This window comes from Lytechinus pictus, chromosome 17, assembly GCF_037042905.1.
Source record: "Lytechinus pictus isolate F3 Inbred chromosome 17, Lp3.0, whole genome shotgun sequence".
NCBI classification, from domain to species: Eukaryota; Metazoa; Echinodermata; class Echinoidea; order Temnopleuroida; family Toxopneustidae; genus Lytechinus; species Lytechinus pictus.
The window spans coordinates 6,468,851-6,482,672 of record NC_087261.1 but is presented as its reverse complement, the minus strand read 5'-3'; the positions used below and the strand labels follow the sequence as shown (position 1 = coordinate 6,482,672).

Genomic DNA, 13,822 nt, shown 5'->3' with positions numbered 1-13,822 from the left:
AATAAAAATACGATAACTTCCTTGAACTACATAAATTTTGAGGACTATTTTTTACCAAAAAGCTCAATTTTGTACATACCGACCTAAACAAGATTTTAAAAATAACCTTTGAGAGTTTCCGCACAGCTACACAGAATGAATCCAGCAACGCAGTATATCAATGAAAATCTAGGACGATGGTCGGCGAATCGAAACGGCAGTTTCGTCCAAGAGTCTGGACAAAGGATATAAATATTTGCAATTTTCCGTCGGCTCTGAAGCATCAGACAAAGATGCTGTTTCGATTAACCGACCCTTGACATTAGATTGTTATTTAACTTGCACTTCAAATCATTGGCGGCGGAAGCCAAAAATTTTAGGGGGACCACCAAAATCTTTTGACAAGCAAAAAAAAAAGAGGATATCAACCCAAAATTTTAGGGGGGACGCAGGAAATAAAATTGACAAGCAAAAAAAAAGAGGATATCACCACAAAATTTAGGGGGGACATGTCCACCCCGTCCCCCCCCCCCCCCCCCCCCGCTTCCGCCGCCTATGCTTCAAATGCAGTTGATGTGTTTTAGGATTAGTTCTGCCCTGCTGGGCGAAAGCCCCATTTTAAGCAAAAATATTATACGAATCACGAAGCAATAACGCGAAATTTGCCCATACAAGCCCCGAATTAACTCCGGAAAATTTGCTGCACGAGTTTCTCCCGTAACATAAACCGTAAAGCGAAAGGCTTTCATGGCTTATAACCTATGTTTAACATATTTGGACCGGGAATATACGATTTTCATACCCAAGGATGAACCTCGTCCCCCATCTGATGATGTCATCATGATCGTCGGTTCCGACGTGATATCATCTCTGCTCGTTTGTGATGGCGGATTCAATGAGAAGGGCGACATCGAAGTCGGTTGATATGCTGTAAAATAAGGTGTCAAGTCGGTAATCAGTGAATAGTCCAAATGCAGCAATTTCTAAAGATTTATACTCCCTTAATAGGGGAGGGGGCGAGAAAACCCTCCCATCATCATAAAGCTGCTTATAAAATTCGAAATTCGCGGGAAGATACCCCCGAGACCACACCCTAAAGAAAAGAACGACACGCCCCCCCCCCCCTCCTTCTCCCTTCCCTGAAAAGAAATTAATGCAATAAAATACGATTAAATTAAAGGTCAAGTCCACCCCAGAAAATGCTGATTGAAATAAATAGAGAAAAATCAAACTAGCATATTGCTGAAAATTTCATCAAAATCGGATGTAAAATAAGAAAGTTATGACAATTTAAAGTTTCGCTTATTTTTCACAAAACAGTGATGCACTACTGATTGACATGCAAATGAGACAGTCGATGATGTCCATAACTCACCATTTTTCTATTTTTTTTATTATACAATATTTCAATTTTAACAAGTTTGACAATAAGGACCAACTTGACTGACCATATAGTACTAAGCAATGCTAATTCCACATGTTTAGGGAGAAATTAATTGTTTTTTCACTTGACAATGAAGAGAAAATTAGAATATTTCATATATCATATAATAAAATACAAAATAAATAGTGAGTGGATGACGTCATCAGTTCCTTCATTTATACCGACCAGGATGTACATTTAACTGTTTTGTGAAATTAAGCAAAATTTTAACATGTCATAACTTTCTTATTTTACATCCGATTTTGATGAAATTTTTAGTGTTATGCTTGTTAATTTTTTTTCTTTTTTTATTCAAATCAACTTTTTGTTGGGGTGGACTTGTCTTTTAAATGAAATGAAATAAGATGAAATTGAATAGAAGGAAATAAATGAAATCAAATGAAATAGAATGAAATAAAATAATGTTTTTTAATGAATTAAATTTTTTTTTAATGAAATAAAAAAGTGAAAGAAAATAGGATGAAATAGAATGAAATAAAACGAAATGAAAACAAAATACAAAATTTCAAGAACGGTAAGTTAAAGCATTATACTGGAAATGTTTCGTCGGATTTCACCAAATCATTTGAAGAAAGTGAATGAAATAAAAAAAAAACTCACAAATTTTAATTTTGAATATTTGATAATTGAAACAAGAATGAGTTAAACTAGCATCTATGAAAAAACATCGCCAAGTTCATTTTAGTTACCTCCCTGAGAAGTGGCGGTTGCTCCGGTTGTTGGCATTTTAGGCGTTGAGGTTGTTGTTGTTGCAGTTGTAGGCGTTGATATTGTTGTTGTAGTTGCAGGTGCTGTATTTGTTGGTGTAGGTGTTGATATTGTTATTGCAGTTGTAGACGCTGAATTTGGTGTTGCTGCAGTGGTCGGTGGCGGGGTTTCTGAATAAACCGCCAAAGAAAATATGGTTACCAAACCAGCGTCATTGATATATAATGGTAATGATAATCAAAATCAGAAGAATGACAATGATAATATTATTGGCAATAGGACAGAAAAATGACGAAAAAATATGCCACAGTAATATTTTATCATAGCCATAGTCAAGAAAGTTTCAAATTCATTCAGCTCTCTAAAAAGTACAATGTATTAAACGAAACAAATCAAAATAAACATAGCAAATGGCAAATCACGACTTATCACGGCTACTCCTTTCATTGACATTCAACACTTACTGTGCAAGAAAACAACAACAAAAATGATCAGCACAAATAGACAAAATGTGATTGTTGTTGCGTGTTAGGTATCATGGCGATTATTCATTATGTAGGCTCAAGAGTTACGGTTTTGTTGATTATGCAGTAGTTAACAACATTGATATACTCCAAAGGCAGATTATGAGTTGCCCAATGTAACATAGAAGTGTTACAATTCAAACATAACAAGGACCATACTTATGATTTGTAAGACTTTCTCTCAATGTGTTTGGTGATATAATCATCAAAATCAATGTCACGAATGTGTAAAGGCCACCGCACACCTAACGATTGATCTGCGATCCGATTTCGGAATAAAACGTAGTAGAATAATATTGATGCTAGTATTGAGACCATATCTTATTGTGTAATGTTCTAAATCATTGTACAAATATCTATGTTCAAATCTCGGCCTATGCTATTGTAGTGACTTGACTATATCTCTTTATATATATGTACATCTATATATTCTTTCCTTGTATATATTTTCATTTATATTTCAACATACTGTACATGTATATGAATTCTTTCTTTTATTTCCAATTTCATGTCTATATTCTAACTTGTTTATACCATGTGCAATGTACTACTATACTGTACTAGCACAGAGCAAGGCAACTCATTTCCTGCTCAAATCTACTTGGCAAACACATTCTTATATTGAGAAACAACCTTTCTTTTGTTCTTAGACTTGGAGCAAACATCCTTTCATTGTCCCTTGTTTATTGCAATGAACTTGCAGGTATACAAAATCACTACAGAGATGCTTGCATGTTTGCTTTTCTCACAGTCTACCTCTCTCTTCTTTGTTCTTTTCAACTGCGTTTTGCCACCCTTTTTGGCGCTTATTTCTTTGTCTCACCTTTTCTGATGTTGGTCAAAAACAACTTGTTTTCTCAATCACATTATCACTCTACTCTCTGCCTTCGTCCTGTCCACTCATGCTGACCATCTCATCCAGCTGCTAGTGAGGATTGAATCAAATCTTGTGGAGGATCAACTTATACTTATTTCTCTCACTTACTTCTTACCGTCACTTCCACTCCTTCGAAGTCTATATTCACTCTGCATATTTAATGAGCTCATTACTTTGCGAGACATATTGTGACATCTATCTCTTTGTCATCTAATTGTTACGTGTAAATATATCTATTCACGGATTTGTGCAATTTATCTGAGCGGCTGGACCCCATTCTATCCTCTGGCGAGCAAGAATTAAGGTAGGACCTAACTTTTATATAAATATTAGGAGATCGGCTTTGCCAATTTCCTAAACTGGTGACCCTGACGTGATCCTGAAACCTTAATTTTCTTTTATCGCCTTCTATTCATTTCTCTCTCATTTCGCTATTTTCGCTTCCTCTCGAGCTCTCACTTCGCTATTCTCACTTCGCTATTTTTTTGTTTCCTTTCTACTTCTCATTTTTTTTTCTTAACTCTGCAACATGACTACCCCTAATGTTTCATCTACTCCTGAATCTATTCTTTCTCCAGTATCACCCTCTATTGCTCCGGTGAGCATTAAGCTCCCACCATTCTGGGCAAACGACCCAGAAATTTGGTTTGTTCAGGTTGAGGCCCAATTTCACACGAAGGGTATTACCGCCGAAATCACTAAATTCAATTATGTAGTTGCCTCACTACAACAAGAGGTAGCTATGGAGGTGAGGGATATCATTACTGCTATCCCGGGCGACAACCCTTATCAAAAATTGAAAGCTGCACTTGTCAAGCGAACGACCGTCTCCGAGCAGACGCGCCTCAATCGGCTGCTGTCAGGAGAGGAGCTCGGAGACAAGTCGCCATCGCAACTCCTTCGGCGGATGCAGCAATTGATGGGGACGAGCACAATGGAGGATTCCATTTTTCGGCAATTATTTTTGCAACGCTTGCCCACCAACGTTCAGGTCATCCTAGCCGCATCAAGCGATGGGGTGAGTTTGGTGGACTTAGCGGCGCTTGCGGACAAAATTGTTGAAGTTGCCGGCCCAACTATATCCAACATTCAATCTAAGTTGGCGCCATCACAACCCCCTCCACTCCCCCACGCACGAAACTAAAGTCGACCAGCTCTCTGCACAGGTGGACCAGCTCACAATGCAAGTTCAAGCATTAACCTGCTCCATGCTGGATAACCGCGAGAGAGGTCGCAGTCGACAGCGCAAGTCGAATGACTCGATTAAGCGCCCACAATCAGTTTCGCGCAGCCCGCATCGCAGTGAACAGCATGCAGGTGCCCAGTGCTGGTATCACTGGAAATATGGGAGCAGTGCTCAAAAGTGCATTAGTCCTTGCTCTTTCTCGGCAAGACAGGCCCAGGGAAACGGTCCCGCCAAGGAATAGCGGCGACTAACCCCCTTGGCAGCACCCAACCCAGTCGCCTTTTCTTTGTCAACGACAAGTACACTGGTACACGCTTTCTCGTCGACACAGGTGCTGAGGTGAGTATTTTCCTTCATTCCAAATTGGGGAAACCGGCTAGGGTTGACGCAACAAATATCCAACTACAAGCTGTAAATCGATCGCCAATCAAGACTTTCGGACAAAAGTCTTTCACAATTAATCTCGGTTTACGGCGTGTTTTCCGCTCGATATTTGTTGTGACAGATATACCCACGCCGATTTTGGGTGCCGATTTTCTTGACCAGTTTGGACTGTGGTGGATATCAAACACCGCCGATTGATAGACACCACAACCACTCTTACAGTCCAGGGGTGTGGATCATATACTGGTACTATTAGCCCGATGTATGTTCAACATGACTCATCGGAGCGGTTTCACTCTATTCTCCGTCAATATCCGGATATCACACGACCGGTTTACAAGCACTCAGAAGTGAAACATAATACCACGCATCACATCCTAACTCGAGGCCCGCCCGCGGCAGCGCGCCCTCGTCGACTTGCTCCAGATCGTCAGAGAATTGCCCAGGCAGAGTTCGAGCACATGCTTGAACTTGGCATTATCCGACAATCTGATAGCAACTGGTCAAGTCCATTGCACATGGTTCCCAAGAAAACGCCAGGGGACTGGCGGCCTTGTGGTGATTATCGCTTGCTCAATGCTCGCACGGTCCCGGATCGATATCCTATCCCACACTTGCAAGATTTCTCTTCAACTCTTGCAGGTAAGACAATTTTTTCGAAAATTGATCTCGTTAGGGCATATCATCAGATCCCAGTCGAGCCTAGCGACATTCACAAGACTGCCGTGACCACTCCATTCGGCTTATTCGAATTTGTTCGAATGCCATTCGAACTTCGGAATGCAGCACAAACATTCCAGCGATTGATGGACACCGTCATTCGCGGCCTCCCATTTGTCTATGTTTATCTGGATGATATACTGGTAGCCAGTTCCTCTAAGGATGAACATGAGACACACGTCCGTCTGCTATTCGATCGCCTGCAGGAGTATGGCATCATTGTCAATCCCTCGAAATGTCAGTTTGGTGCTTCATCGCTATCTTTCCTCGGACATACGGTGGACAACACCGGAATCCGCCCTCTTAGCGACAAAGTGAAAATCATCCGTGATTTTCCTGCCCCTACGTCGCTCACCAAACTTCGAGAATTCCTGGGATTGATCAACTTCTACAGGCGATTCATTCCACATTGTGCCGACGTGCTACAACCTCTGACTGATCTGTTGAAAAACAGAACAAAAAAGAACATGCCAATTGATCTTGGAGAGAAAGAGCTTCTTGCTTTCAATCATGCTAAAGATCAATTGGCTAACTCTACTGTTCTTGTGCACCCTCGCACTGATGTTCCCTTGTGCCTACTAGTCGACGCATCTGACGTAGGAGTTGGGGGAGCTATCCAACAACGAGTAGATGGAGTTTGGCAACCTCTGGCTTTCTTCTCTAAGAGGTTACAACCAGCTGAAACCAAATACAGCACTTTTGGTAGGGAGTTGCTTGCAGCATATCTTGGCATCAAGCACTTCCGTCATTTTCTTGAAGGTACAGTAGGTCATTTACTATCTACACTGACCACAAACCTCTCACCCACGCACTCAAGTCGAAACCGGATAGGCATTCGCCACGTGAAATCCGACAACTCGATTTCATTTCTCAGTTCATTTCTGATATACAGCACATTTCAGGTAAGGAAAACACAGCAGCAGACGCCCTCTCTCGTCTGTATATTGACAGAGTTGATTCTTCCTCAATCATAGACTTTGCGGCCATCGCAAATGATCAGGAAGATGAAACTGAGGTGAAAGACTCCTCACTTCAACTCAAGTCAATTGCTCTCCCAGGTTCTAGCACTACAATTCTGTGCGATATATCAACTGGTACTGCCAGGCCTTTGGTACCAGTCAAACATAGAAGAGCTATCTTTGATTCCCTTCATGGACTTTCTCATCCAGGAATCAGAGCTACTCAAAAGCTCATTACAGAGCGCTTTGTTTGGCCTAGCATCAACGCTGATGTCAGAAAATGGGCCAAAACATGCCTCGAGTGTCAAAAGTGTAAAGTACATCGGCACACCAAAGCACCACTTGGTACTTTCACTTCACCTGATGCACGCTTCTCTCATGTGCACATTGACCTCGTAGGCCCGCTTCCTTCATCAGAGGGTAACAATTACCTTCTTACTTGTGTTGATCGCTACACCAGATGGCCAGAAGCTATCCCTATCCCCGACATCACTGCGGAGACGGTAGCACGAGCATTTGTGGCCAGATGGGTATATAGCAGTGTTTGGTGCACCTACTACTCTCACAACTGACAGAGGTAGGCAATTTGAGTCAGCACTTTTCCTTGCACTCACCAACCTCCTCGGCACTAAACGCATCCGCACAACAGCATACCATCCTGCCGCAAATGGTTTAGTGGAGCGTTTTCACCGCCAACTTAAAGCTTCTCTCAAGGCTCATAACAAGGTCCGTTGGACTGAGTCACTCCCTTTAGTCTTGCTGGGTATACGCACAGCAATCAAGGCGGACATTGGATGCTCTGCAGCAGAACTTGTGTTTGGGACTACAGTCACTCTACCTGCACAATGTGTAGCTCCTTCACAAATTGATGCTGCCGATGACCCATCTAATTATGCCCACAGACTAAAGAGAATGATGCAGGAATTACATCCCACTCCTACTCGAAAGCAGCACACTCGAACACATGTACATCCTGAACTGCATTATTCATCTCATATCTTTCTAAGAGATGATGCTGTTACAAAGCCACTGCAGCCTCCATACAGAGGACCCTTCCGAGTCATCCGTCGCACTGACACGTATTTTACCATAGATTATAATGGTAAACGTGAAAATGTCAGTGTCGACAGACTGAAACCGGCTTTCATCGAGCAGGATGCTACCACTCCTTCATTTCATCATCAACACCCACCTGACCAAGTTCATAAACAATCCAACTCCACGGACTTGGCAGTGGATTCTGATGACAAGCACATGCCTCCCGAAATTCGTAAGACCCGTTCTGGTCGCCATGTCAGGTTTCCTGACAAGTACGTTCAATTTTTCGGAGACGGTTGATACATTTCTCACAATACACTGGTGTTTACAGTCCTTTTATTTGCTTGTTTTATATAGCCAAGTTCCCTTTTACTTTCCCTTGTCGATTTGTTAATACATTTCTATTCGGTCCAAAACTCCAAATCTAGGGGGGAGCTACTGTAGTGACTTGACTATATCTCTTTATATATATGTATATCTATATATTCTTTCCTTGTATATATTTTCATTTATATTTCAACATACTGTACATGTATATGAATTCTTTCTTTTATTTCCAATTTCATGTCTATATTCTAACTTGTTTATGCCATGTGCAATGTACTACTATACTGTACTAGCACAGAGCAAGGCAACTCATTTCCTGCTCAAATCTACTTGGCAAACACATTCTTATATTGAGAAACAACCTTTCTTTTGTTCTTAGACTTGGAGCAAACATCCTTTCATTGTCCCTTGTTTATTGCAATGAACTTGCAGGTATACAACATCACTACAGAGATGCTTGCATGTTTGCTTTTCTCACAGTCTACCTCTCTCTTCTTTGTTCTTTTCAACTGCGTTTTGCCACCCTTTTTGGCGCTTATTTCTTTGTCTCACCTTTTCTGATGTTGGTCAAAAACAACTTGTTTTCTCCATCACATTATCACTCTACTCTCTGCCTTCGTCCTGTCCACTCATGCTGACCATCTCATCCAGCTGCTAATGAGGATCGAATCAAATCTTGTGGAGGATCAACTTATACTTATTTCTCTCACTTACTTCTTACCGTCACTTCCACTCCTTCGAAGTCTATATTCACTCTGCATATTTAATGAGCTCATTACTTTGCGAGACATATTGTGACATCTATCTCTTTGTCATCTAATTGTTACGTGTAAATATTTCTATTCACGGATTTGTGCAATTTATCTGAGCGGCTGGACCCCATTCTATCCTCTGGCGAGCAAGAATTAAGGTAGGACCTAACTTTTATATAAATATTAGGAGATCGGCTTTGCCAATTTCCTAAACTATCATACTTATTTGAATAGAAGTGAATTTAAAATATATTCGTATATAATGATGTAATAGCAATCGTTCGAATAATGCGGTTTTAAGGTTTAGTATATACAAAAGTGGTTTAAAGGTGTGCTCCGGGCTTAAGATATTTATATATCAATTCACAAAACAAAATACTGAAAACTAGATCAAAATCGGATAATAAGTAACGAAATTATTAAATTTGTAAGATAATGCATTATTCTGGTGAAACAGTTATAGAAATGTCTTTATGAATATTCATTAGGTGGGCTTATGATGTCATATCCCCATTTGTTCTTTTGTATTTTATTATATAACATTAGGTTTATTCAAAATGTCTTTACCAAGAAATAAAATAATTTGATTGACAAGTGATTAAGTGCATTAGTTATTTCTTCATGCAGCGTATTTCACAAAAATTGAGACACACCATAATACAAATTTATGAAAAAATTAAACAATTATTATTTCATGTAATAACATAAGAAAAAGGAAAGTGGGGACGTGACATCATGAGCCCACCTAATGAATATTCACGAAGACATGCCTAGAAATGTATTGGAATAATGCAAATTTTTAAAATTCAATAACTTCGTAATTTGTTATCCGATTTTGATAAAATTCTCAGCATTTTTCTTTGTGAATTTTACTCTATTTATTTATATATAAATGTTTTCAACCCGGAGCATCCCTTTAATATAAATATGTCCAAGTTATTATAACCTTGTAGGTCTAAGGGATATCAAATTAAGTTAGCCTAATTCATGCATGTTTGGAATAAGGCTATTTTACAATGACTTCAATGGGGCTAAGTACGCATTCATATGACTCAATATTTTGGTCCCATGGAGCGATTCCGATCGGGTTTGGGTCGTGGATGTTTTTCATCATGGTCCGCCAAGACAAGACACCAAAACCGACGAAAAAGATTCTGATATCACCATTTTCTTTCTTTATTTTTTTAGAGAGAGAGAGATCGATTGATCAATGAAGCTAAGACATTTGGTTGATATATCCAGATTGGTTTATTCTGTTTAAGAATATTCTTATTCAAAGAAAGGAGTAGGCAATGTGAAAACCCGGGATTTTGGAGTTAGGTCAGGTTGTAGAGGTGTGAAATAAACTTACCTGGACAATCCGAGACAAAGGTCTCCCAGTCATGCCAGTCGCCATAGTAACCACATGTCAATGTTTGATTCGTCCTCGAAGGATCCATATCACAATCAAAGAAGACGTCATCATCGACCGCGTAGTTGTCACTCAGTGTCTGCCATGAGCTGAAACTAGCATGCATAGGTGCAGTGGGCGTGGCACACCTGACCGTACAGGTAGGAGGAGGGTTTGTCCAGTTCCCGGATGTAGTACACGTGATAGATGCGGCGCCATCCTTGATACTCGGTGGTGGACAGACGGTGGCGAAATCGATGACGTCACTTGCGTTGTAAAAAGAACTATCCTGCTGCGATTGGTCGCCGTTTAAAACGTATCCTGGATTAAAACAGTGTGATGGCGATTCTGTTGACCAAAATGAATGCAAATAAGATCAAATTGCTGTGAGAGCCACATTTTTTTCTTCCTCAGAAAAGGCTCTCACCGATGATAATGCCACCACAATGGTATGAATGGAGAGATTGCTAAAAAAGTCCAGCAATCACTTTTCCTATATTTATCCACAATTGACATGAAGAAATACTAAAAGTCTATTTCACTTTGTTCCCAACGCCCAGCCCTGTTGTAAAAATATTCAAGAAAACGATTGATTTAATGGCCTCTCCATGTCATTGTTATTAAAATTCACCAAAAAATGCAATCACAGTGTATGTTTTATCAATCATTGTGGGCATACAAAATTCATAGACATGTTATCATTAAAATGAAATAGAATGAAAAAAGTGTGAATAACGCACTGTCTTTCAAATGTATCGCTATTGAAGTTCGTTCATAATAGTCATTATAATTAATATGGCTAGTGTTAAAAACTACGTTATTAAATGTTATCATGGTATCTCCATTAATTTTAATCTTTAATCCGCTCCCTTTCACCATCAAATTGCATATATATACATATATAAATATATATATATATATATACATAAGTATATATATATATATATGAAATATATATATATCAGATTTTGTTAAAACTATTTTACAAATGTTTTGGAATTCGTAATTGATTTGTAATCATTGTTATCATATTTCATTTGTATTTGTTTATATTTATATTTATGTATGTTTGATTTATATTTGCTTATAATGTTGTAAATGGAAATGGAAAATAAACTTGAACTTGAACTTGAACTTAAATAAACATCATTGTCTTACCATTTATTTGATAGACGCTCGCCTGAAAGTCTGCTCCACACATTTGACTTGAATTTTCTGGACATGGTCTGTTACATGTATCATTCCCATCTGGTTGACCCAATGCGTTATAAGGCGCAAAGAATCCACCACAAAGGCACTGTGTGCCTGCTTGAATTCCAAAGTATCTCATGTTCTGATCAGCACAAATATCTCTGCATAGTTCAATTGTCATCTCTTGAGATTGACAGTACTGAGCTTGTGGTCCACAGGTATTCTGACATGTATCGTAAGGGTATATATCTCTTTCACAGTAAATCAGATCCGGCAAAGTTTCTCTCCTGTTGTTGTCATAGAAACATCCGAGATAGGTGTAATCTGAACAAATAAAGACCCATTCAAATAAGAAAGAAGAATAAATGTGGATTTGAAAAAAAATGGCATACAGTCAGATAGTTTTGGCCCCACTATCCTCAGAATCACGCCTATCTACAATCACGTAGGTATCATTACACTAGATCATATACTTCCTTTTTACCATATAATGAGAATCAATGGGTGAGTAAAACGCTTTAAAGAAAGGATATCAAAAATCATTTGGAGGACAGTATCTGAAATTCAAAAGGAAATCGTACATGTCTCAAAAAGTTCCATGACTGTTCTTTAATATAATGTAAATCAAAGAAAGTAGGATTGGGAGCAACAATGTTCTTTTTCTTTAAAATATTGCTTGAGTTCAAAGGATTTTATTAAACGAAGACATTTTGGCTGGCTCGTGAATCATTGGCGATCAGCCATGAACAAAATCGTCAACGCGTAACGCGTACAGAAGACAATCAATGTAAAGATAATTTGCATTGAATGATGACACGCTTTAAAATCACGTGTGACTTATTAAATACCGTATTATTGTCAGTGAATTTATCGTAAGGCATTTATACTAATGGGTTTCCTTTTTTTCTAGAAGAAATGCATGCACACCAGTTAATTTATCCCTTGATTCCCCCCCCCCCCCCCATCGCAAAGGAGAACTTGAGTTTCGGAACAAAATAATAAAGTCGGGATTCAGAATATGAACTCATTCAGAAAATATTTTTACTCGTAACTGAATTTAATTTCCGAAATCTCATGATTTTCTATATTACCGTGCTCATAGAGCTTCAAATTCCTTTTTAAAGCCAATGTCCAAGTGTGCGCTAAAATTATGAAAAACCAAAAAAATATTGTGATACAACAAAATTGGGGGGGGGGCACATGGGAAACCAAAAAATGAAACATGAACTGCGTTTATGGATCTTGAATCTTGACTTTTGAATTCGAGCACCAGAAAAGCTATATCTTCAGCTGTCACGGGTAAAAGTAATGGTGACATTTGTGAAGATGAACATGGTGAAGATAATAGGAATTTTTCGCTCCGTGACGTACAGCATTTTTTAAGAACACAGAAAATGTATTGAAAATGACCGTCAAATGACAAAACTGGAAGGTCTTTGTCGTTTGCCGAAAATTGGTGAAACGAAACTGTAGTCCTTTATTATTATGAAAGAGAGTAATCATTATGAAACAAACACCAGGAATAGGAAGAACCAGAAAACAGCACATCGGCACTTACCTTGAGCCAAAACAAAGTTCGGCCTTACGCTGAAACATGCCAGAATGGCATAAATGATACACGAATTCATATTGAAATAGCACTTCAAATAATGCTCCCCGAATATCACTTTTTACTCATAATGGAGGTACAAAAATCCATTTGATGTAATAGTTTGATGTATTCTTTATTAGACCGTTTGTTGCACGCTGAGATTAATATGTGTACGAGTTATTCGACCTGGCTATTGTGCCCGCTTTCATACCAAATTAATGTACAAAAATGATTCTATTTATAAACATTTTGCACCAAACAAAAGAAAATTTGGCAGGCGCGCATAGACGTCATGCTCGACTGCTCTTTTGTTGAAAGGTAAACGCAGCGGTAAATTACCAATTCGTCTACTGCCAACTCGTCCACTCACCACATGGTCTACTTTCATTTAGTCTAATGCCATTCCATCCATCAAAATTTCGTCTAACAACCATAATTTTCCATTAACCATTTAGTACAATTGTCACTTCGTCTAATCACCATTTCGTCCATGACCATGTGGTCTCATAACCAGTTGGTCTAATGTCCATTTCATTTTAATTCATTTTTTACACAGTTAACACTTTAGTCCAATCAGACCAAAAGGTCTATCATCTACTTATTAATAATCCGCTTTTATATAGTGCTTAATACATCGGAACGACGTGTCTAAGCGCTTCACATATATATTATTACCCCGGTCATCGGTTTCAATCAGTCATTCCCGCACACAATGTGTGCCATCCTCCACTCCCTGGGGAGTATTCCAGTCA

General features: G+C 39.0%; 1 protein-coding gene across 1 annotated transcript; it reads right to left on the bottom strand.

Moving 5' to 3' along the window:
- Positions 1–731: 731 nt before the first annotated feature.
- On the bottom strand, positions 732–13,107 carry LOC135157226 (serine-rich adhesin for platelets-like). The gene is made up of 5 exons (XM_064112174.1): positions 13,038–13,107; positions 11,447–11,803; positions 10,250–10,636; positions 2,113–2,301; positions 732–907 (listed from the first exon to the last, which is right to left on the bottom strand). The coding sequence occupies exons 1-5, from the start codon at positions 13,105–13,107 to the stop codon at positions 732–734; spliced, it is 1,179 nt and encodes a 392-aa protein (XP_063968244.1).
- Between the last annotated feature and the right edge of the window lie 715 nt (positions 13,108–13,822).

Coding starts and splice junctions, on each gene's coding strand:
- LOC135157226 (XM_064112174.1), bottom strand. CDS start 13,107: ATGAATTCGTGTATCATTTATGCCATTCTGGCATGTTTCAGCGTAAGG. Junction 11,804..13,037: donor GAACTTTGTTTTGGCTCAAG/GTAAGTGCCGAT, acceptor TTATTTGTTCAG/ATTACACCTATCTCGGATGT. Junction 10,637..11,446: donor GAGCGTCTATCAAATAAATG/GTAAGACAATGA, acceptor TTTGGTCAACAG/AATCGCCATCACACTGTTTT.